Source organism: Myotis lucifugus, unplaced genomic scaffold, assembly GCF_000147115.1.
Source record: "Myotis lucifugus unplaced genomic scaffold, Myoluc2.0 scaffold_19, whole genome shotgun sequence".
Taxonomy (NCBI): domain Eukaryota; kingdom Metazoa; phylum Chordata; class Mammalia; order Chiroptera; family Vespertilionidae; genus Myotis; species Myotis lucifugus.
The window spans coordinates 3,724,796-3,750,696 of NW_005871067.1; the positions used below are offsets into that span (position 1 = coordinate 3,724,796).

General features: G+C 38.4%; 1 protein-coding gene across 2 annotated transcripts in view; it reads right to left on the reverse strand.

The window, feature by feature from the left end:
- Nucleotides 1-678: 678 nt before the first annotated feature.
- The window catches only part of RNF17 (ring finger protein 17), a 160,412-nt gene continuing 135,189 nt past the window's right edge, over nt 679-25,901 (reverse strand). For both annotated transcript variants that reach the window (XM_023751166.1, XM_023751165.1), the window contains exons 29-35: nt 23,868-23,993; nt 21,746-21,802; nt 16,417-16,533; nt 15,079-15,247; nt 4,455-4,590; nt 2,173-2,362; nt 679-777 (exon numbers count right to left, since the gene is read on the reverse strand). In XM_023751166.1, coding sequence (XP_023606934.1) covers nt 679-777; nt 2,173-2,362; nt 4,455-4,590; nt 15,079-15,247; nt 16,417-16,533; nt 21,746-21,802; nt 23,868-23,993 — 894 coding nt within the window. The remainder of the gene's footprint in view (nt 778-2,172; nt 2,363-4,454; nt 4,591-15,078; nt 15,248-16,416; nt 16,534-21,745; nt 21,803-23,867; nt 23,994-25,901) is intronic.

Sequence of the window (25,901 nt, forward strand, 5' to 3'; positions counted from 1 at the left end):
AAGAGAATGGGGAAGGGGTACTACATGTGTCTACAACTGTACTGATAATATCTTTTCTAATATACATTAATTATAAATGGAACTAAAATATCTTTCCCCATGGGTCTAAAATATTTCAAAATTATAGGAATACAAAATTTTTGAAAGCAAATATTTATTAACTATTTTCCAAACAATAACAATTCAACATGGTAGGGGGAAAATAGGGAGCCACCATTATTGCAGAACAAGTAAAGAAAAACAAGCCTGAAATGGTCTACATACAACAGAAAACTTTCTCCTGGGCTGTATACCTGAAAAACAAAATGTGTATTATTTAAACCTTTGCTTAATGTTAATGTTCAAGTCTAGTTCCTGAATCACTTGTTACTTTATGTGAATGGATAAAGACAAAGAGTTATTAGCTGGTTACCCAAATACTTTGATAACTTGGTTACTAGGACATTGATTTTTCAACAGTACTATATGCATTCCATACAGTTATGTGCTTAAGTTATTTATAGTGCCCCTTTCCTATGAAGAAAAAATCTAGGAGAGATTCTTACTGAGCTCTGTTGCCATTCATTTGAGAAATCAAGAAAAGTCTAAAGGTGCCTTTATGGGCAACTTAGCCTTAATTTTGTCTATACAAGTCACCTACTTTATGCCAACTATACAGGTAAACAAGTCACACTTACATCATTCATCTCGCTCTGCGAGCCCCATTTCTACTAATGACATATGAACTGGATACTGTTCATCTTCATACAGTGTCACTATTTGTTCTGGTGCCCGAGCCTAAATTTAAGAAGCAGTTGTCAAGAAAACACAATAATGTCTTTGCTGCCTTTCCCCTCCTACGTCTGGCAGGGAGGAAAAGACATTCTCAAGCTTATTTATGATTTATACTCTGTACTTTTAAAAGGCATATAATGGTTTCCTACTAATCATATTTTTTTCCCATCCTTCTACTTTATTTAAAATGAAACTCCTCCACAAACTTTTCCTAGATTGAGCCAACAGGCTTAAAAAACCCTACAACTCTTGTTAAAATTTATTTACATTCTACACATTAAACATTATACCTCTATGTAGAAACTGACCAAACTTTGACAGAGGTGAATAAATATGTATCTCTAAGAATACTTACTTGCCCTGTTTCTTTCAGGGGCTTCTTGAGAGAAACTGCACAAGCTATTTACACCATTCTGCACAGATAGGAGCTGGATACATACAGTTTTTTTTTCAAAAAACACTTTCTAGTTCACAGCACTGTTTCATTAAAACCTCATTCTTGTCACGACCAAAACATCAGGAATCCCAAAATCTTGGGTCCCCAAATCAGAAGTTTGGGTGAAACAACAATGTGAGGGTTTGGATGAATTGAAGAGAATATTTCCATCTAAAAGGGTTGTTGCCGCACCTCTGACTGCCATTCGGAAGGGAGAGCTAGGGTTTCTATACTTTATAATACTTAGAAGTCAGAAGTATAGACTTTTTTGGGGGAGGGGGGTAAAATTTTCCAGTTTTAAAACAGCACTATATAAAACATGCGTGCAGGCTAGATTCTGCCTGTGGGCTGCCCTTTATGACATGCTAACCTCTAAAGAAGAAAGCACATTTACACCAACCACCACCTTAAGTTTTTTATTTTGATATAGATTCTACTGCATCACATAATCCAAAATTAGTATAGTTATGATATTAGTAAAATTCAAGCCTTTCCATGATTGATCAGACTCCCCCTCTGGTCTTTCCTACTCATCTGCTAGGATGCAGTGCGAATGTCACTTCCCTGACCTACTTTTTCAATGTAGGTACTGGAGTGCCTACGAAGGAGGAGCTCAACAGCATATCCCCATTATTCCTGCTTCTTACACTGCCCCTGCCCCAAAGTTAGCTTATCTTATAGGACTTATTTCATTCTACCTCATTAATTAGTGGTTTGCATGTTTCCCTTATTGACTCATCAGTTCCTTGATTATACAGACTTGATCACTTTTATCTTAGTCATAACATCACTAAGACATTTTTTAAGTCTTAAAATTAATCCTATAATATTTACAGCTTTATATACCTTAATTAAAGCATTTTTGCAACCAGAGTTGAACAGATAGAAAGCACTTTAGAAAGTTAATAGGGACCCTAGAAATAGCTTGAAAAGGATTTTGGCAAATTAAGACAGATATTTACCATGGAAGAAGCATAAAGTTGTTTTCCTTGAAGACAGTCTATCATAGCCCACAAAGCTTCCATGCTCCATTTGGGACAATATGGTATTCTTGTCTTTCCTGAATCTTTTAAGGGAGGTTTAAATCCTGCCAATAGAACCTTTATGGCTCGGGCTGGGTACTGCATAAGGTGAAGAGGAATCTGACGTAGTCTGTCACAAAAGAAATTCTTAAAATGTTTAGAATGTTACAATTAAAATTCTCTAATAGCTAAAACTGTAAAACAGGAAGTTGGATTTTGCAATGATTTCTTGGATATGACACTAAAAGCACAGGCAATGAGGGGGGAAAAAGGACTACATCAAATGAAAAACTGCAAAGAAGCCCTGGCCAGTGTTGCTAAGTGGTTAGAGTGTCAACCTGTGCACCAGAGGGTCGCAGGTTCGATTCCTGGTGAAGGGGACATATCTGGGTTGCAGGTTTCATCCTAGACTGGTCAGGGCATATGCAGGAGGCAAACAATTCCTGTGTCTTACATCGATGTTTCTCTCTTTCTTCCCCTTCCTTTGTCCCTCCCTTCCACTCTAAAGATCAATGGAAAAAATATCCTCGGGTGAGGATTAACAAAAAAAAAAAACGGAAAAAAACCCCCCAAAAACCTGCAAAGGACACAACAGTGAAAAGGCAACCTACAGAAAGAATGAGAGTAAACATTAAAAAATAGACATTTCTTCAATGAAGATATATAAATGGCCAACACACATGAAAAGATTCTCAGCATCACTAATCATTAGGGAAGTGCAAATCAAAGCCACTAATGCGATACCATCTCACACCCATTAGGATGACCACTAACTATCACACAAAAAAGTGTTGGGGAGGATGTGAAGAGAAACTGGAACCCTTGGGACACTCCGTGGGAATTTTAAATGATACAGCTGTTACGGAAAACAGTTTGGTGGTTTCTCCAAATACTAAAAATAGAATGAGCATATGACCCAGCAATTGCACTTCTGGGTACATACCCCAAAGAACTGAAAGCAGAGTCCTAAAAGTTATCTGTTCACCTATAGCAGCATTATTCACAATAACCAAAAGGCAGAATCAACCTAAGTGCCATTGATGGATGAATGGATACATACAATGTAATATTATACATACAATTTAGCCTTGAAAAGGAACAAAATTCTAACACATGTTTCAACTTAGATGAACCCTGAGAACATTATGCTCAGTGAAATATGCTAGTCATAAAAATCAATACTTATATTAGATATCTATAATAGTCAAATTCATACAGACAGGAGAATGGTGGTTGCCAGAGGCTGGGTAAAGGGGGATGGGAATTTCTATTTAATGGGTACAGAGTTTCAGTTTTGCAAAATGAAAACATTTCTGGAGATTGGTTGCACAACAATGTTAAGTATGATTAACACTACTTAAGTATACATTTAAAATTGGTTAAGATGGTAAATTTTGTGACACCTGTATTTTACCACAATTTAAAAAGATATTACAAACAACAACAAACCCCCCAGAAAATAGGGAATGGCTAGGATGTGAAGAAATTGGAACCCTTATACATTTCTGGTGGGAATGTAAAATGATACAGCTGCTATGGAAGTTTGGCAGCTGTATCATTTTATCAAAAAGTCAAACAGAATTACTGTATGACCCAGCAATTTATATAACTGAAAACAGGAACTCCAACAGCTACTTGTAATGTTCAGTGCAGCATTATTCACAACAGCCAACAGATTAAAACAACCAAGTATCCAACAGATTAAATGAACAAAATGTGGTATATACATACAATGGTATGTTATCCACAAAAATAATGAAATTCTGATACATGCAATAATTGGGTGAACTCTGAAAACATTACTCTAAGTAAACTAAGATACTAAAAAACAAATATCGTATGATTAGACTTGTATGAGGTAGAATATACGATACCAGGAGCTGTGGGAATGGGAATGGAATGTTACTGTTTAATGGCTACAGATTTTGTTTGGGATTTATGAAAAAGTCCTGAGAAGTGGATGGTGGTAATGGTGGCACAACACTGTGAATGTACTTAATGACAATTAATTGTATACTTTAAAATGGCTAAAATGGTAAGTTTATTTTACCACAAAAAAAAACTTACATTAAAAAAATTCCCAGTATCTGAACAGCTTTAAGGTATTTTCTTTAAGAGGCAAAATCTTCCCAATAATTATTTAAAACAAAACAAGAAATAATAAAACAAAGAAAAAAAAGGAAACTAAGAATCTTAATTCAAATAAGTTGACTTTTTAAAACCTGTTTATCGTCAGCTTTTCAGTTGATCCGTAATCCACAAATTGAACCAGGATGGCTAGAGGATTAAATTCTTTAATGGAAACAATCTTTGCTCTATACCATAAGCCATCATCATATTCCGCAAGGCAAGGCATTTCTGGAAAGATAGAAAAAGGGAAAAATCACATTGCCCTTTATTTTGTCAATGTTTTTTTTCAAAACACAGTAAAGTACTAAGAAAATGCAATCACCGTATATCCATTATTCAGAATTAAACACTCAACAATTAGCTGCATGTTGGCTTGTGCTCTTTTCTGTTTAGACTTTATAAACTTTGAAGAAAGGCATTCTCCCATGCTTACGGTTCCTAGTCCTGCTGTTGCCCAGGGCTTATGTCACCTTTCCACAATCCCCACCTCTATATTCCCCAAATCCTGTTTCATTTGGACCATCATTTTCTGCAAAGAATAATAAGACAGTTTCTGCTATTCCTGCTTTCAAATTTGTGCCTCCACCAACTTCTCTATAAAACCCACAACCTAGGTATGTGCCCTGACTGGGAATGGAACCTGAAACCTTTTGGTGTATGGGACAATGCTACAACCAAAGGAACCACCTGGCCAGGGATAGGCCTTTTTTTTTTTAAAATAATTCTTTATTGTTACAAGTATTACATATGTCCCCCCTTCCCCCCATTGACCCCCTCCAGCCTGCCCCCACCCCAGGCCTTCAGCACCCTATTGTCTGTGTCCATGTGTTATGCATATATGCCTACAAGGTCTTTGGTTGATTACCTTCCACCCACCCACCCTCCTCCACCTTCCCTCTGAGATTACACACACTGTTCCATGCTTCCATGTCTCTGGATCCACTCTGTTCATCAGTTAACTTTGTTACTTAGATTCCACATATGAGTGAGATCATGTGATACTTGTCTTTCTCTATTTCACTTAGCATCATACTCTCCAGGTCCCTCCATGCTGTCTCAAAGAGTAAGAGATTCTTCTTTTTTACAGCTGCATAGTATTCCATGATATAAATGCACCACAGCTTTTTAATCCACTCATCTACTGATGGGCACTTGGGCTGTTTCCAGATCTTAGCTATTGTAAATTGTGCTACGAACATAGGGGTGCATACATTCTTTGATTGGTATTTCTAGTTTCTTAGAATTTAGTCCTAGAAGTGGCAGTTCCATATTTAATTTTTTGAGGAAACTCCATACTGTTTTCCATAATGATTGCACCAGTCTGCATTCCCACCAGCAGTGTACTAGGGTTCCCTTTTCTCCACATCCTCACCAGCACTTGTCATTTGTTGATTTGTTGACAGTAGCCATTCTGACAGGTGTGAGGTGGTACCTCATTATTGTTTTAATTTGCATCTCTCTGATGATCAGTGACTTTAAGCATTTTTTCATATGTCTCTTGGCCATCTGTCCTCTTTGGAGAAGTGTCTATTTAGGTCCTTTGCCCATTTTTAATTGGATTGTCTTCCTTCTGTTAAGTTGTATGAGTTCCTTATATATTTTGGATATTAACCCGTTATCAGATGTATCATTGCCAAATATGTTCTCCCATACAATGGGCTTCCTTTCTGTTTTGTTGATGGTTTCTTTTGCTGTGCAGAACCTTTTTATTTTGATGTAGTCCATTTATTTTCTCCTTGGTTTCCTTTGTCTTAGGAGATGTATCTGTAAACATATTGAAGTCCTTTATCCATTTTGAGTTTATTCTTGTATATGGTGTAAATTGGTGGTCTAGTTTCATTTTTTTTTTTTGCATGTATCTGTCCAATTGTCCCATTTATTGTAGAGACTCTCTTGACTCCATTGTATGCTCTTGCCTCCTTTGTCAATATTGAGTGTAATGGCATGGGTCGGTTTCGGAGTTCTCTGTTTTGTTCCATTGATCTATATGCCTGTTCTTGTGCCAGTACCAGCCTGTTTTGATTATGGTGGCTTTGTAGTATAACTTGAAATCTGGTATTGTGATTCCTCCAACTTTGTTTTTCTTTCTCAAAATTGCTGCAGCTATTTGAGGACTTTTTTGATTCCATATAAATTTTTGGAGTATTTGTTCTAGCTCTGTGAAATATGCTGTTGGTATTTTAATAGGGATTACATTGAATCTGTAGATTGCATTGGGTAATGTGGACATTTTAATGATGTTGATTCTAATAATCCATGAAAACAGTATAATCTTCCACTTTTTTATATCTTCTTCTATATCTTGTTTCAACATCCTGTAGTTTTCCAAGTACAGGTCTTTTGCCTTCTAGGTTAAGTTTATTCCTAAGTATCTTATTTTTTTGTGTGTGTGCAATGGTAAATGGGATTGTTTGTTTAGTTTCTTTTTCTGAGAATTCATTATTGGTGTATAAAAAAAGCCATCGAGTTTTGGGTGTTTTGTATCCTGCTACATTGCCAAATTCATTTATTAAATCTAATTTTTTGGTGAAGTCTTTAGAGTGTTCTATGTACAATATTATGTCATCTGCGAATAATGAGAGTTTTACTTCCTCCTTTCCAATTTGGATGCCTTTTATTTCTTCTTCTTGTCTGATCGCTGTGGCTAGGACTTCCAATACTGTGTTTAATAAGAGTGGTGAACACGGACGTCCCTGTCTTGTTCCTGATTGTAGGGGAAATGCTTTTAATTTTTGCCCATTGAGTGTGATGTTTGCTGTAGGTTTGTCATATATGGCCTTTATCATGTTGAGGTATTATCCCTCTATTCCCACTTCACTGAGAGTTTTTATAAACAATGGGTGTTGGATTTTGTTGAATGCTTTTTCTGCATCTATTGATATGATCATGTGATTTTTATCTTTCAGTTTGATGTGACGGATCACATTTACTGATTTACTAATATTGTACCAGCCTTGCATCCCTGGAATAAATCCCACTTGGTCATGTGTATGATCTTTTTAATATATTGCTGGATCTGATTTGCTAATATTTTGTTGAGGATTTTTAGCATCTATGTTCATCAGGGATACTGGCCTGTAGTTCTCTTTCTTTGTAGTGTTTATCTGGTTTTGGAATTAGGATAATGCTGGCCTCATAAAAAGAGCTTGGAAGTGTTCCTTCCTCTTGGATTTTTTGAAATAATATGAGGAGTATAGGTGTTCTTCTTTGAATGTTTGCTAAAACTCCCCTGTGAAGCTGTCCAGACCTGGGCTTTTGTTTGCTAGGAGTTGTTTTAGTTACTGCTTCTATTTCATCAATTGTTATTAGCCTATTCCGGTTTTCTGATTCCTCCTGATTCAGTTTAGGAAGATTATATTTTTCTAGGAAATTGTCCATTTCATCCACATTGTCCAGCTTGTTGGCATATAGTTGTTCATAGTATTTTCTTGCAATTCTTTGGATTTCTGTGATGTCAGTGGCTACTTCTCCACTTTCGTTTCTGATTTTATTTGGGTCATCTCTGTTTCTTGATGAGTCTGGCTAACGGTTCATCAATTTTGTTAATCCTTTCAAAGAACCAGCTCTTGGTTTCATTGATTTTTCAGTCTCTATGCTATTTATTTCTGCTCTAATCTTTATTATATCCTTCTTTCTACTTACTCTGGGCTTTTCTTGTTGTTCTCTTTCTAGTTCTTTAAACTATAGGGTTAAATAGCTTTTATTAAAAAAATTTGTTTTATTGCTTAAAGTATTACAAAGAGTATTACATATGTCTTTTTTTCCCCCTCCAAAAATAGCTTATTTTTTGAGGTATGCCTGTAGTGCTATGAACTTCTCGCTCAGGACTGCTTTTGCTGTGTCCCACAGGTTTTGGGTTGTTGTGTGTTCATTTTCATTTGTTTCCAGGAAGTTTTGATTTCTTTCTTAACCTTGTTGGTAACCCATTCATTGTTTAATAACATGCTATTTAGTTTCCATGTGTTTGAGTGTTTGGGGGCATTTTTACTGTAGTTGATTTCTAATTTCATTCCACTGTGATCTGAGAAGATTCTTGGTATAATTTCAATCTTCTTGAACTTGGAGACTTCTTTTGTGTCCTAACATGTGGTGTATCTTTGTGAATAATCCATGTGTACTTGAGAAGAATGTATATTCTGCTGCTTTGGGGCGAAATGTTCTATAAATGTCAAATCCATGTGATCCAGTATGTCCCTTAGAATCACTGTTTCCTCATTAATTTTTTGTCTGGAAGATCTATCCAGTGAAGTCAGCGAGGTGTTAAAGTCCCCCATCATGACTGTATTGTTGTCAATCTCTCCCTTAAAGTCCTCTAGAAGTGTTTTTTATATAGTTAGGTGCTCCTATATTGGGTGCATATATGTTTACCAGGATTATATCCTCTTGTTGGCTCCATCCCTTTAGTATTATGTAGTGACCTTTGTTGTCTCTTGTGATGGCCTTCATTTTTAAGTCTATTTTGTCGGATATGAGTATTGCTACTCCAAGTTTTTTTTCTTTTTCATGGAAAGATTTTTTCCATCCCTTCACACTCATCCTGTGTGTGTCTTTTGTTCTCAGGTGGGTCTCTTGTAGACACCATATAGTTTGATGATTTTTTTTTTATCCATTCAGCTACCCTATGCCTTTTGGAGCATTTAATCCATTTACATTTAGGGTTATTATTGATACATATTTATTGCCATTTTAATTCTTAATGCCTAGGTTTTTCTATTTCTTCTTCTCATTACAGCAGTCCCTTTAGCATTTCTTGTAATTCTGGCTTGGTGGTGTACTCCTTTAGCCTTTTTTTTTTGTCTGGTGAGCTCTTTATTTGACCATCTATTTGGAATGATAGCCTTGCTGGATATAGTAATCTTGGTTTCAGATCCTTGCTTTCCATTACCTTGAATACTTCATGCCATTCCCTTTGAGCCTGTAGAGTTTCGGATGAGAAATCAGGTGTCAGCCTTATGGAAGGTTCTTTGTAGGTAACAGTTTGCTTTTCTCTTGCTGCCTTTAAGATTCTCTCTTTGTCCTGAAATTTTGGCATTTAATTATATTATGTCTGGGCATGGACCTCTTTGGGTTCTTCTTGCTTGGGATTCTCTGTGCTTCCTGAACTGTGTACCTTTTTCCTTTATCAGGTTAGGGAAATTTTCTGCTATTATTTCTTCAAACACGTTCTCTATCCCTTCCTCCCTTTCTGCCTCTTCTGGCACACCTGCTATTCAAAAATTGTTATGTTTCATGATGTCCCACAGCTGCCTTAAGCTGTCCTCCTTTTTAAAAATTGGTGTGTGTGTGTGTGTGTGTGTGTGTGTGTGTTTTATTTTTGGTTCTCTGATTGATTTTTTTCAACCCTGTCTTCTAATTCACTGATTTTCAGCTTCTGTTAATCTGCTGTGTGTTCCTTCCAATGTGTTCTTTATTTGTGCGACGTCATTCTTTTTTCCAACTGTTCTTTTTTCGTAGTTACTATATATTTTCTCATGCTGTTGAACATCTTTACCATCATTACTTTGAACTCTGTTTCAGATAAATTTCTAATCTCTGCTTCACTTATCTCTTCTTCTGGAGAATTCTCTTGCTCTTTCATTTGGAGTTTGTTTCTTTGTCTCCTTATTTTGGCTATCTGTTTGGGTCTGTGACTATGTATTAGGTAGTTCCTCTACGCCTCTCCATCTCTAGTGCAGAACAGCATCAAATGCTGTTTCTGACTAACTGTATCAGGCAAAGACTCACAGCCTCAGGAGATCACTTCTGTCTACAGACTGATAGGATTCTGACTTGAATTGCCCCAGGCAATTATCTTCAGGTGTGGTGATAGTTTTGTTTCAACAGGGTGGGGCAGTTCCTTCTGCCTGGAGGCTAATTGTTATTTTTAGTCTAAGTGGCCTCAGGGCAAGGTGTTTTCCAATAAGGTGGGTCAACTGTCTTCGCCCCCTCCCAGGTGAGGCAAATGTACATGTGGGAAAGATGCCCAGCACAGAAAACTGGGGGTGTCTGCCTTCTGAGCTCTAACCCCTGAGTCCCCATCCTGGCTTCTGCTCATACAGCTCCAGTCCACTCTGCCCTCCCCAGAGCACAAAGGTCAGTGTCTCTACAGGGAATTTTGTGCATTGGCCCTTTAAGACAATGCCTGAATTTCTAGCTGTTGCTCCCTGGCGGACAGCAACTCCACTGCTTTTCACAGCCAGATGTTATGTGGGTTCTGGTGCTCTCTGTTGAGGGGCCCAGCTTGGGTATTAGATCCCAGAGTTCTCAGTGGCAACCCCCCACCACTGAGATATTTCTTTGGAACTTCAGTTGCTGTCTGTGGGTGCCTGGCCAGCCCTTTCATGCCTCCGCCCCTCCTACCAGTCTCTATGCGGTCTCCACTTTCAGTACGCAGGTATCAGGGTTCTCTCCAGTGAGTCTTCCGTTGATTTTTTTCAGGAAGTTTTTCTGTAGTTTAGTTATAATTCCAGTTAGTTCCTGGGAGCGTGTCTGTGCTGCATCCACTTACTCTGTCGACATTTTTAATCTCCTAAACTCCATGTTTCTAAACCTTTCTCTCATAGCTTCAGAATTATGCGCTTCTTTTTATGATAAACATCTGTTCTTTCAAAAATCACTCCAACATGACTTCATAAAGCCAACTTCTAGCATGGTTTCTCTGACCTAATGGCATCAGGCCACAGCTTTAATATTAGCTGTTCTTCTCATAGTGGATTTGTTCACATGTTCCTTCTCTGCTTCCCCACTAGTTCTCACACATTCCCACCATGTACCTGGTATAAACCTTTGCTCAGTAAAAAATGTGCTAATGCATGCCAGGCCTGAGTAAAGTTGAGGAACAATGACTATAATAGTATGTGCTTCAGAGCAGACAGAATACACTGGGTACCTATCTTGCTCTACTTCCAGCCTTCCCTTTCTTTATCATATTACTAGTAGCCCAGTGCACAAAATTCGTGCACATTAAAAGGGAATTAATTAGCGGAAATATTTTAATATTGCTGTTTGCCCTTTCTCTATAATAGAAGTGTGAGAGATGAAAGGAAATTAGTAAAATGTATATGAAAATAATATATAAATTTATTAATAAACAGTAACAAAAGGATATAACAACAACAGAGGCATGATATAAAAACAACAAAAACATGATATAAAAAGTGATGCAAACAATGACTGATAAAGTGATTAAACTTATTCTAATATCTCCCTGTATACCACATTAAGATTGAAAACACTTTCAGAGTGCTTGACTAATTTCCCTTGTGCTGAAGTATTTAGAACTTTAACTTTAATGTCACATGCTTTGAACTCGAGAGAAAGCAACATATAACTGACCATGTGCAAAAACGGGTTCAGGTAGGAATATGCCTACTCTAGACAGTTTGTCCTTGTGATTTATTAATAGTCATCACAAATGCTGGCATCATGGGAAACTGTCATTGAATCAATTTAAATGGGAGGCCAGTGTCAGATGGGGCCAATCAATTCTTGGAATCAGAACCTCTCCCTCTGCAGACCCTGTTAATACTTCAGCTTCAATAATGTTAGGTTGTAATCTTTTGATAATAAATCTGGTACCATTACAAAGACCCCATTTACTACTAAGATTTCTCAATAGCATGATGATTGCACCCACTTTCAATTTTAATTTATGACACGGCATTCCCAAAGGAGTAATACTATTAAGAAATCTGATGGGAAAATTTTCCTTTTCAGCATCATCTGTGGAATCAATGGAATCATCACTCAAATATGTGTGAAAATCTCCATCGAGTATATCCAAAATTTCTTCATTTACTTTTTGAACGTGCTCATTTTTTGGTCAAAGAATTGCACGTTTGGCTATATTTTTAATATTATCTATATATATTGTATTTCTAAAGGTAGCTTCAATAATAGATCCATTACAAATCATTTCACAGGGGATTTCAATAATATCCATTCCTAAATGAAAACTGCTATCAAGTTTGCCATCTCCAAGTTTTACTAACCATCCACTATAAGCAGAATCCTCTGATCTCATACTTGTTGTAAGAGACAACTTTCTGAAACATCCCCAAACATTGCAGTACTTTAAACTCGTTTGTACTATGGCCGATCGCATAGCATGCGGTACAATACTGAGACATTGTCGAAAATCCCCTCCAAGAAGGAGAACTTTCCCACCAAATACAACATTCAAATTTCTCTTAGTAATCTGTCTATGGCATTTATAGCATGACTGGATGCCATGGTGCATTCATCAATAATGAGAAGTTGGGCCTTTTTAATAGTTTTAGCAACTTCACTGTTTATATCGAGTCTAGAAATTGAAGTTTCATTTAGTGGAATGGGTAATTTATATTGGGAATGAAAGGTGCTTCCACCAAGAAGTAAATTTGCAGCAATTCCTGTAGATGCTGTGGGTAAAACAGTACTACCACGACCTCTAAAATAATGTATTAAAACCTTATAAAGATATGCCTCCATGCTCCGAAGGCCGGTTCCTACCTCAAACCTCTCTCTCCCGGGAAACAGCTCGGAGAGGGCGCAGCCCTTGGCAACTCGACCCAGGACTCAGTGCGTCCACGTTTCGAAAGCCGGTTCTTGCCTCAAACCTCGCCCTTACTGGAAACAGCTTGGGGAGGGTGCAGCTGTGGCTAAGAGGACCCAGGACTCAGTGCGTCTACGCTCCAAGGGTGGGTTCCTGCCTGAAACCTCGCCGCCCTCGGGGGAAACAGCTCGGGGAGGGTGCAGCCGTTTCCAAGACGACCCTTGCAGGACTGACTTCCTTCTGGTTGGTCGAGCCTCGGTTGTGATGTTACACCCAGGGTTTTTATATAAATAGATCTTCCACAAAATTTCCAAAAAGGGAAATAGTTGGGGCCAGGTGGTATTTAAATGCCTCTAATGTTGAGGTTTTAAAAAAATTTTTTTTTATCAGAATTGTAAATAATTTGAATATATAGAGGTTACCAATAGAACAGTAAGAATCTCATCTATAGAGCTGTCTGTATAGTAAACAACTGACTGAATCTTGGTCAACAGTCCCTTCCAACCATTACCATTTCCAGCTTCATAAACATTGTTAAAGTTACTTCTCAAAAATCACTGAAAAAACCCTACTTAGTTGTCCTATTTTAAATCTATAAAGCAACTCCTTCAACATAAATTCCTTACTTAAATGTACTTTTAAAAATATATATATATATATTATTGATTTTTTACAGAGAGGAAGGGAGAGGGATAGAGAGTTAGAAACATCGATGGGAGAGAAACATCGATCAGCTGCCTCCTGCACACCTCCCACTGGGGATGTGCCTGCAACCAAGGTACATGCCCTTGACCGGAATCGAACCCGGGACCCTTCAGTCTGCAGGCCGACGCTCTATCCACTGAGCCAAACCAGCCAGGGCTAAATGTACATTTTTAATAGGCACCTGCTTATAAATCAACTGGTATATGTGCATAATAAAGAATAAAGGGCCTACAGAAGAATGTACAAACATGTGTACAGCTCCATGAATCATCACATCACACAGATTGTGTGACTTCCCTTGAGACAAAAACACAATGAGGAAGAACTGTTTCTTCCAGACTTTAAATCTGAGTTTACAACAAGAAAAAAAAATCATAATGAATTTACTCTTTCATTCCACAGATATTTGTGCAAGGTGCCCTAATTGCTGGTCACTGCGGTACTAGGAGTCCCTATTTAACAAAGGAGAGTAGAAGGCATGGAGTATAATGGGGCAGGGAGGGTGGTGGGCAGTGCCACTCATACAGGAAGTCAGGAAAGACTTGCAATAGAGGGTGAGTTAGGCATTCTGGGGAAGACCATTGCAGGCAGAGGGAATCCCAAGGGCTGTTTATCAACCAAATATGGGTCACAACTGATGAAAATCTCATTGAGTAAACACAGGTACATCAGGCAGATGTTTTCCTTTGCTTTAGCATATCCTCTGTATGTACAAAACACCCAGAATAAGTACAACTCTCTATCACATATGGACAGAAATGCAGAGATGCCACACAGCACTCAGGAACTGTTGACACAAGTAAGTCGTGTACTATTCTTCACAGGAGAATCACATATACTTAATGAATATGGGTAAGAATAAGTTAAAAAGAAAAAAAGAGCAGAGCCAGCTGGCATGGCTCAGTGGTTGAACGTCGACCTATGAACCAGGAGGTCACAGTTCGATTCCCCATCAGGGCACATGCCTGGATTGCGGGCTTGATCCCCAGTGGAGGATGTGCAGGAGGCAGCCGATCAGTGATTCTCATCATTGATGTTTCTGTCTCTCTCCCTTTCCCTTCCTCTCTCTGAAATTAATAAAAATGTTTTGTTTTGTTTGTTTTTTTAAAAGAGAGCAGGATTTGACCTATTCTGAGAGGACAGGACACAATCTGAGCTCCCAGGCCCCCACTCTAAAATCACCAGTTTAGGTGGCTTGCAATGAAAATGACTGCCATTTGGGTCTGAATAACAACTCTCACAATTTGAGCTAGTGGCAAAACCTTAAGCTTAGACAAAACATCTTCGTGCAATTCCAATGAGCTCAAGTTCTGGAAAATGAAAGTGCCCGAGGGAGTATTAACCTCTTAGGTCACTTAGAAAATGGGGAGGGTCATCTACAGCATCTTGATTCAGAGATCAGCACATCCAGGGAGTGTGGTAACATTAGAAATCACCAACCTTACCAGCCCATTCAAACAAAACTAAGAATCCCATTGTACTCAGAAAGTGTGGGCTACCTGTTCTGAAGTCTGTCAGTGGTGGGAAGGTCTCCACATTAGTATTGAACCTCCGCAGAGCTTCATTGAGGCTCTCAGACTCAGATTCCCAGCTGACTCCACTGTCATCTGTGTCACTATGCTGGTTACAGAGATTACAATTTTCTACAGAATCAAGGCAAATGTACACCTAAGTGGGGAGAAGGGAAGGATAAAACTTCTTTTAGTATTCATTTCTACAGATGAAATCACTGCAGTAGATAATCTCCAAAAGTGGCCCCAGTGATCCCTTGCAAAGTTCCTCTCCCACATCATACCAGAGCTGAACTTTGTGACCAAAAGGACATGACAGAGGGTATGTGACTTCCAAGATCAGATTATAGAAGACATGAGACCTCTGTCTTGATGGTGCTGTCCTTGACTGCTTTCTCAAGGAGGCTTTCAGCCACGTAGGCCAAGGGAGAGGCCCACAGGGCAAGGTACTGAGTCCCCCAGGCAGCATCATGTGAGTCTTTTTGAGTGAATCCTGCAACGCCCTCCCTAACCCCAACATCTTGTGACCTTGAGAGATCCTGAGCTAGTACTGAATTAAGATGCTCCTGATTCCTGACTCTCCTGTGTGTTGTTTTAAGCTCCTAAATTTGGGGTAATCTGTTATGCAGCAATAAATAATACCAAAAAATTTATTAAAACCAATAGTAATGGTACACCCCTATGCTCCCTGAATAAACTATAGAGCAAATCCTTTCCTTGCCATTGAAGGAAAGGTTTACTGTGTAAACTGGCTGAAGGGACTCTGCATTACTACACTGTCATTGCTTGCTTTTTTGTTGGCCAAGGACGTTTTCATATTTATTGAGTGCCTACTATTTATCATGCAGTATTCTAGGTTTGGGGGACACACCGGTGATCAAAACAGACAAAAATCCCTGTCTTTGTGGAGTGACATTCTAGTATGAAAAAGTAAGAAAGTGGAGAGGGCATTAGAAGGTGATCACTGGTATGGAAAAATACAAAGCAGTGTGAAAAGGGTCTAGACTTCATGTAATGAAGAGGACAGGGGAGTGAGATGTCTAAGATTTCATAGGTGGAAATAGGTCCAGTTTAAAAATCTAAATACTTGATATAAATATAACTATGGCAACACTGGGAAAACAAGCCAGTGCTTAAGAAATACTTGCCTTATTAAATATAAACAAATGTCTGAACAGGACATTACAGAATGGGCAAACTAGAGATCACCAAGTTTCAATTATTTAAAGTCAGTAAGATGGAAACATGAAGAATCCTAGAGTTTAAGACCAAGATTGCATGTTATGTTTTTAACCAACAACTAATCATGTAAATTAAATTACATACCTCATTAGGTGAGACCACGTGCTTAACTTGAACAGCATAGAGTTCTTCTGGGGGAGGCAGAGATGAAGGCAAATATGGTGGTAAAATAGGGGTCTCTGTTTCAGACAAAAGCAATTCCTAAACACCACAAATAAATTCAAATTCAGAACGACTACTCAGAAATCCATTACACTATCAAAATTCAGGACAATGTAACTTACACAATTGGCAGAAAGCAAGCTCTCTGATACATGCAAACCACAAAATGGTTTCATCAGATAGCAGGACCAAAATGTGATGAATAAACAAAAGATCTTTAGAATTCTCTTGCCCCCTCAATTTAAAAAATTTTGTATGAAAAAACACTACATGAATGTTTATTTATGTATACATATTTGCACATACAAAATGTTCTGGAAAGATGGTTAACAAATAGTTAACAGTAATACCACTGTCTAGCAGGACTGGGGTGTTGGACTTCTTTCCTTTTCACATTAACATAGCATTTATTTTTAGAATAAGTATGTATCTATACTAATAAGAGAGTAATATGCTAATTAGACCAGACATCTTCCGGACAAAGCCATGGTGGTGGGGGCCGAGGCAGAGGTGGTTAGGGGCAATCAGGCCGGCAGGGGAGAGTAGTTAGGGGCAATCAGGCTGGCAGGGGAGCAGTTAGGGGGTGAGCAGGCCAGCAGGGGAGCAGTTAGGGGGTGATCAGGCTGTCAGGGGAGCAGTTAGGGGACAATTAGGCAGGCAGGCAGAGGCGGTTAGGGGTGCTCAGGCAGGCAGGCGAGAGGTTAGGAGCCAGTGGTCCCGGATTGTGAGAGGGATGTCTGACTGCCGGTTAGGAGAGGGGTGTCTGACTGCCGGTTGTGAGAGGGATGTCCAACAGGGATTGGGCCTAAACCGGCAGTCGGACATCCCCTGAGGAGTCTCGGATTGGAGAGGGTGCAGGCAGGCTGAGGGACTGCCCCCCCCCCCCCCCCGCCATGCATGAATTTTCTGTACCAGGCCTCTAAATTTATTTTATTTTATTTTTTTTTTTAAATATATTTTAATGGATTTTTACAGAGAGGGAGGGAGAGAGATAGAGAGTTAGAAACGTCGATGAGAGAGAAACATCGACCAGCTTGCTCCTGCACATTCCCCTATTGGGATGTGCCCCGCAAACCAAGTACATGCCCCTTGAACGGAATCGAACCCGGGAACTTTTCAGTCCACAGGGCGACGCTCTATTCACTGAGGCAAACCGGGTTCCGGCCAAGCCTCTTATTTTTATAATAAAAACTAAAGTATAATAGGAAATCCAAAATGATTTGTTATATCATATAAAATTAAGTGCTCTTTTTTAAGCTCTATACAAGAATAGGGATTACAGAAAGGTACAAATATATATAAAAATGTGGGGAGGTTTTTCTTTTAGAAAGTTTTTTCTATAGTAATTAGCATAAGAACTAAAAAATCATCACATTCCAAATTTGTAGATTAATTTATTAGTATTTAATAATTTCCCAAACCTAGTGGCCGAAATAAAACATATCTGAATCAGTAGAGGTTTAGCCAAAAAGTGACTACCCCCCCTGTTAAATTTAACTGACGGGTTTCCAAATCACTTTACAACAAGCGTTATGATATTTTTATAATAGGAATGAAGTTAACCTTATAAATGAGAAAACTTTTACTTATAACTCTTACTTCCCTCACCAAAAAGCTCAAGTGACAAAATAAAAACCATATAAATTGGACTCATTACAATTAAAAACTCAGGTGCTTCCAAGAATACCACCCAGAAAGTGAAAATTTCTCCCACAGAATGGTAGAAAATATTTGCAAATCTGATCAGGGACTTGTATACAGAATATATAAAGAACTCTTACAATAATAAAAACAGGATATTATAGGGTAAACCAGAGGTCACTAGCTAAAAACTGGCTAAAAAGGGGCAGAGAACATCTTTTTCCCATTTTTCTTTATTTTTACTTTTTTTTAAAATATATTTTATTGATTTTTTACAGAGAGGAAGGGAGAGAGATAGAGAGTTAGAAACATCGATGAGAGAGAAACATCGATCAGCCGCCTCCTGCACACTTCCCACTGGGGATGTGCCCGCAACCAAGGTACATGTCCTTGACCAGAATGGAACCTGGGACCCTTTAGTCCGCAGGCCGATGCTCTATCCACTGAGCCAAACCGGCACGGCTTTATTTTTACTTTCTATTTTCCCCCAGTTTTACTGAGATATTGTAGGGAGCGGCTATAGCAGCGGTTCTCAACCTGTGGGTCGAGACCCCTTTAAGGGTTGAATGACCCTTCCACAGGGGTTGCCTAAGACCATCGGAAAACACATATATAATTACATATTGTTTTTGTAATTAATCACTATGCTTTAATTATGTTCAATCTGTAACAATGAAAATATAGCCTGCATATCAGATATTTACATTACGATTCCTAACAGTAGCAAAATTACAGTTATGAAGTAGCAACGAAAATAATTTTATGGTTGGGGGTCACTACAACATGAGGAACTGTATTAAAGGGTCACAGCATTAGGAAGGTTGAGAACCACTGGGCTATAGGGTTAAACCTCGTATTGACCTGTGGCAGAGCCACAAACAAGTCCCAGCTTGGAGGGCACAGCTCTCTTAGCATAATTAAGCTTGACCTTATGACCATCCCTAGATCTTTCCTGGGTAGCTGATGGGCTGTGGGAGGTGCAGCAAGTGCTGCCAAAACAAGTGAAACTCACAAGAACATTGTAACTATGTTGACCACAACCTTTTTTTGTCTCTGACTATAAAATAAAGCCTCAGCTTACAGGAGGGATCTTTCTCTGTCCTCATCCAGGCATGGAAGATCAGCCCAGCCCCAGCTATATTCTCTTTTGTCTGTCTTTTCTAAATCCTTCACCGCCCTCCCTCAGGTTTATCCTTGGCCGTGCTGGCCTGGCACAAGATATAATTGATATATAAACTTGTATTAGTTCAACGTGAACAACATAATGATTTCATATAGGTACACACTATAAAATGACCACCACAATAAGTCTAGTTAATTGCCTCACATAGTTAGAAAACCTGTCTTTCTTCTGATGAGAAAATTTAAGATTTATTCCCTTAGCAACTATCAAATATACAATATAGCATTGTTAACTATAGTCACTATGCTGTGCATTACATCCCCAGGACTTACGTATCTTATAACTGAAGTTTGTACCTTCTGACCATCTTCACCGATTTTCCCCACCTTTAGCCCCCCCACCTCTGGCAACTACTAATCTTTTCACTGTATCTATGAGCTCAGCTTCTTTAGATTCCTCATATAAGTGAGATCAAATGGCATTTGTCTTTCTCTGACTTATTTCATAGTATAATGACTTCAAGGTCCATCCATGTTGTCACAAATGGCAGGGTTTCCTTTTTTATATCTGAATAATATTCCATAGTGTGTGTATATCTATGTACTTATAGACATAGATATATCACATTTTCTTTATCCAATCGTCTATCAATGGATAATCAGGTTGTTTCCATGTCTTGGCTATTGTAAATAATATTGCAGTGAATGTAGGGGTGCAGTTACCTTTTCAAGATAGTGATTTTGTTTCCTTTAGATATATACCCAGAGGGGATTGCTGGATCATCAAGTAGTTGTATTTTTAATTTTTTGAGGAACCTCCATACTGTTGTCCATAGTGGCTGCACCAATTTGCAGTCCTATCAACAGTACAAAAGGGTTTCCTTTTTTTCCGCATCCTTACCAACACTTGTCTCTTTTCGGTAACAGCCATTCTAAAAAGTGTGAGATGATATCTCATTAGGGTTTTGATTTGCATTTCCCTTATTGTTAGTGATGTTGAGGATCTTTTCATATACCTGTTGGCCATTTGTATGTCTTTTTTTGAAAAATGTCTATTCAGATCCTCTGCCCATTTTTTTTGTTTGTTATTAATCCTCACCGGAAGATATTTTTTTCATTGCTTTTTAAAAGAGTGGGAGGAAGAGAGAGGGAAAGAAGAGAGAAGCACCCATGTGAGAAAAACACATTGATTGGTTGCCTCCCACACACGCCCTGACCAGGTCTGGGATCGAACCTACAATGCAGGTACGTGCCCTTGACCAGGAATCAAACCAACGACCCTCTGGTGCCTGGGCTGATGCCCTTATCACTGAGCAACACTGGTCAGGGCTGCCCATTTAATTTTTTTTTTTTTTGCTACTGAGTTGTCTAACTTCTTTATATATTTTGAATATTAGCGCCTTGGCAAATATATGATCTGTGAACATTTTCTCCCATTCAGTAGACTGCTTTTTCATTTTTGATTATTTCTTTTGCTGTGCAGATGCTTTTTAGTTTGACATAGTCCCACTTGTTTAATTTTGTTTTTGCTGCCTTTGGTTTTGGCATAAAATCCTAAGCAGAGGATCTTAATAGAAATTTCTTCATAAAAAATATACAAATTTGGCCAAAGAGCACATGAAAAAATGCTCACCATCGTTGATCATCAGGTAAATGCAAATGAAAACCACAATGAGATACCACACTTCACACCTATCCCAAGATAGCTAGGAAAAAAGTCAGGTAGCAAGTGTTGGTAAGGATATGGAAAAATGAACCTTTATACGTTCCCAGTACAAAAAGAAAATGGTACAGTCTCTTAAGAAAACAGTCTCATAGAGTTCCTTAAAATGGTAAACAAAGTCACCAGATGTCTTAATAATTCCACTCCTACGTTCATACCCAGGAGAAGTGAAAACAGATGTCCACCAAAAAACTTGTACACAAATGTTCACCGTAGTTTTACTCACAATTGCACAAAGGTAGAAATAACCCTACTGTCCATCAACAGATTAATGGGTAAACAAAATGTGGTTTATCCATACAATGAAATATTATTCAGACATAAAAAGGACACATACTCCAACATGAGTGAAGCTTGAAAACATTATGCTGAAAGAAAGAAGCCAATCACAGAGGGCTTTGTATTGTGTGATTCCATTTATGAGAAATGTCCAGTATAGGCAAATCCAGAGACAGGACATTCATGGTCTCCAGGAGACTGACTGGGGAAGGGGAGAATGAGAAGTGACTGCTGTTGGTGAGGTTTCTTTTTCAGGTGATGAAGTGTGGAATTAATAGTCATGATGATTGCACTCTGTGAATGCAGCTCTCTGAACATACTAAAAACCCATTGAATTGTACACTTTAAAAAGTTGAAATTTATGGTATGTAAATTATGCCTCGATGAAACTGATATAAAAGAAAATGCTTACTTCCTGATTTTGTATCAAACCCTTTATATTGATAAAGTGTCCAAAGTTTCCAGAATATCTGGATTGAAACTTACCTCAAACCTTATTTCCCATCTTTCATCCTCATACTTTTTACTGTAATCTGTTGGTTTCTGAAATACAATATTATTAATGAATAAAAACCATCTTTAACTATGTAACATCATTTTTAGGCGCTTTCATATTTCATCTCCATAAAAACTGGATGCTTGCCCTTGTTGGCATTCATTTCATTATTTCAGGTTAACTATGGGAAAATGTAATGTTTGGAGTAATCTGAATACTGCAACAGTAAAAACCCTCAAAATTATGCTAACATATAAAATATGTCAACTGTATTTAGTTTATTGTAAGAGAGTGGGAGCTATTACCTTTCCTTTTAAATGATAGCACTGAAGAGTAATACTAAAAGAGACTAGATAATCTTTCTAAAACCTGTTTAATAGGTAAAACACCTTTTACACAAATACATGGGGTGCACAACCTGCATGCACACACCCATTTCCTTAAAAGAAAAAGCCAGAGGTAAGAATTACATGTACAAAGTTAAGTAATATCACAGTTTCCATTTGAGAGAAGAAGTAGTTTTCTATATTAAACTGAACACATAATATTTGGTTTTCTTCTATCACTAAAATAAATATTCAGAAAACTAACCTTAAGTGAACTATAAGTCTAGAAAAAAAATATCTTGCCATATAAAATATTATTTATGATGAATACCCTATTTCTAGAAAGTACTTATCTAGTACAGGTTAGTTATATCTTTTAAAATATTAAAAAACAGAAGCAGTAAGCAGTTGGACTGGGCTTTTTTTTAAAAAAATTAAATCTTTATTGTTCATATTATTACAGTTGTTCCTCTTTTTTCCCCCCATAGCTCCCCTCCACCCGGTTCCCACCCCACCCTCTGCCCTCCCCCCCCCCCCCACCGCACTGTCCTCATCCATAGGTGTATGATTTTTGTCCAGTCTCTTCCCGCACCCCCGACACTCCTTTCCCCGCCCCGAGAATAGTCAGTCCACTCCCTTTCTATGCCCGATTCTATTATATTCACCAGTTTATTCTGTTCGTCAGATTATTTATTCACTTGATTTTTAGATTCTTTTGTTGATAGATGTGTATTTGTTGTTCATAATTTGTATTTTTACCTTTTTCTTCTTCTTCCTCTTCTTAAAGGATACCTTTCAGCATTTCATATAATACTGGTTTGGTGGTGATGAACTCCTTTAGCTTTTTCTTATCTGTGAAGCTCTTTATCTGACCTTCAATTCTGAATGATAGCTTTGCTGGGTAAAGTAATCTTGGTTGTAGGTTCTTGGTATTCATCACTTTGAATATTTCTTGCCACTCCCTTCTGGCCTGCATAGTTTCTGTTGAGAAATCAGCTGACAATCATATGGGTACTCCCTTGTAGGTCACTGACTTTTTTTCTCTTGCTGCTTTTAAGATTCTCTCTTTGTCTTTTGCTCTTGGCATTTTAATTATGATGAGTCTTGTTGTGGTCCTCTTTGGATTCCTTTTGTTTGGGGTTCTCTGCGCTTCCTGGACTTGTAAGTCTATTTCTTTCACCAGGTAGGGGAAGTTTTCTGTCATTATTTCTTCAAATAGGTTTTCAATATCTTGCTCTCTCTCTTCTTCTGGCACCCCCATAATTCGGATGTTGGTACGTTTGAAGTTGTCCCAGAGGCTCCTTACACTATCTTCATATTTTTGGATACTTTTTTGGACTGGGCTACTTATTGAAGCTAACCTTAAAATCTGGCTTTGAGTTTCCTGTATTCAGGAAAATGGGGGAAATGTTATAAAGCCAAATAAAAGGAAAAATATTTTATCTGGGAGAGAGTCCTCTTCTAGCAGTGAATTCTATTAAGATTTTATTACTTACATCTCTATATTTAAACAACATTGGCTAACATAACATATGGGGCTTCTCACTAGGTCTGAAGGTACAGAAACATTAAATGAATCTTAATGCAATTAGTCCTTTGTAGGACAATATAAAGCATGATATAGTATATTGCTTTCTCAATAAAAATTTTACAAATTCTCTATTCTCTCAACATATCAGACATGTAGAACCATATTAAAGACTTAAGGTGTAAGACAATATACAACATTTTAACCAGAATTTGTTTTTCTATAATTTAGATTTTTATAGAAAAATAGTTCACTTACTTCTTTTAATATCTCCTCAGAATGTTCAAAAGTACAATATTTATGGTGTGCCATAAAATAAGAAAGTGACATTCCATCAAAATAGAGATGCACAGATAATTTCCCCCATGGATTTTCAGGCAATTCCTATTTAAATTAAATAAAAAGATTATTACTATAAAAATAAAGTCTGTTTGAAGATTACAATTTTGTAGTCAACAAGAATGAAATTAGATTTCTGAAAATCACAGTATTACCAGTTTGACTAATTTCATAAAATTTTCTTAATGGTATTTTGGCAAGTTATGAGGCAGTAATTATATTATTTTGGTTTTTGTAAAATATATTCACATGTCAATAAGGTAGAGTGTTTTATACTTATTTACTGGAAAATAATTTGCTACATATAATTTACTAGCCCTCATTTTTAGATGATACCAATAACTATACCAAGTAGAAGGAGAAAGAAAAGTTATTTTCAGGTGTAAAAAAGTGAAGTTTAGTTAAAAATTCAAGAATGGCAGAAATGGAAGAGATTAATAGCAGTCTAGAAGGAGTCATGATAATGGCTCTTTAATCCCTGGACTGTGATCAGGTACTGAGCAGACACATACTCACCAGCTGATCTGTCCCATTTACCACCTAAGTCCAAAGTCAGGTCTCTACTGAGTTTCTATAATTGCCTGCCAGCAGAACTCCCTGCTTCTATCTTTTTCTGCTATCCAGTTTCTATCAGGGCAGAGTGAAAACACTAGAATGTAAGATCAGATCATGTCGCTCCCTTACTCAAAACTTCCAATGGCTCTCCAGGTCAGCCTGACAGCAGAGGTCTCACAAGTCTCCTCCTGTCTCCACTTCTTCTCTTATTCCTCCTGTTCCAGCCACAGAGGATCCTTGGCTGTCCTTGAACACTCTAGGCGTGCTTTTGTCTTGGAGCCCTTTGCACTATTCTCCCAGCATCCACATAGCTTGTGCTCATTCTAAAGTCTTTACTTGGGTTTTACCTTTGCAGTGATGTCTTCCCTGACCACTATATTTAAAAATGTGACTTCCTCCCTGGCCTCACCTCTGTCATCCTTTCTTGCTTTATTTTTCTCCCCAGCACTTGTCACTACCTAACATACCTTATATTTTACTAGAGGCCCTATGCACGAAAATTCGTGCAAGAGTAGGCCTTCCTGCCCCCGGCTGCCAGCACCGGCTTCCCTCTGGCACCCAGGACCCAGGCTTCCCTCCTCTGGCCGCCAGCAGGCACCCGGGACCTGGGCTGGCTTCTCCCAGGCCCCGGTTTCATCAGGAAGGACATCTGGAATGATGTCTGGGATAATTAGCATATTACCCTTTTATTATTATAGACTAGTGGCCCGGTGCACGAAATTCATGCACGGAGGTGGGGAGGGGATTCCCTCAGCCCAGCCTGCACCCTCTCCAATCGAGGACCCCTTGGGGGATGTCCGACCACCTGTTTAGGCCCGATCCCACAGTCAGAAATCCCTCTCACAATCTGGGATCGCTGGCTCCTAACTGCTCACCTGCCTGCCTGCCTGATCGCCCCTAACTGTCTCTTCCTGCCTGTCTGATTGCCCCTAACCCCTCTGCCTGCTTGCCTGATCACCACTAACCTCTCTGCATGCCTGCCTGATTGCCCCTAACTGCCTCTGCCTGCATGATCACCCCTAACTGCCCTCCCCTGCCGACCTGATCTTGCCCCCAAGTGCCCTCCCCTGCTGTACTGGTTGCTCCCAGCTGCCCTCCCCTGCTGGTCTGGTTGCCCCCAAATGCCCTCCCCTGCCGACCTGATTTCGCCCCCAACGGCCCTCCCCTGCTGGCCTGATCTTACCCCTAAGTGCCTCTGCCTGCCTCATCGCCCCTAACTGCCCTTCCCTGCCAGCCTGATCTTGCCCCCAACTTCTCACCGGATCATTATTATTATTATTATTATTATTATTATTATTATTATTATTATTATTATTATTATTATTATTATTATTATTATTATTAATAATATTATTAATAATAATAATAATAATACTAATAATATTAATAATAATAATA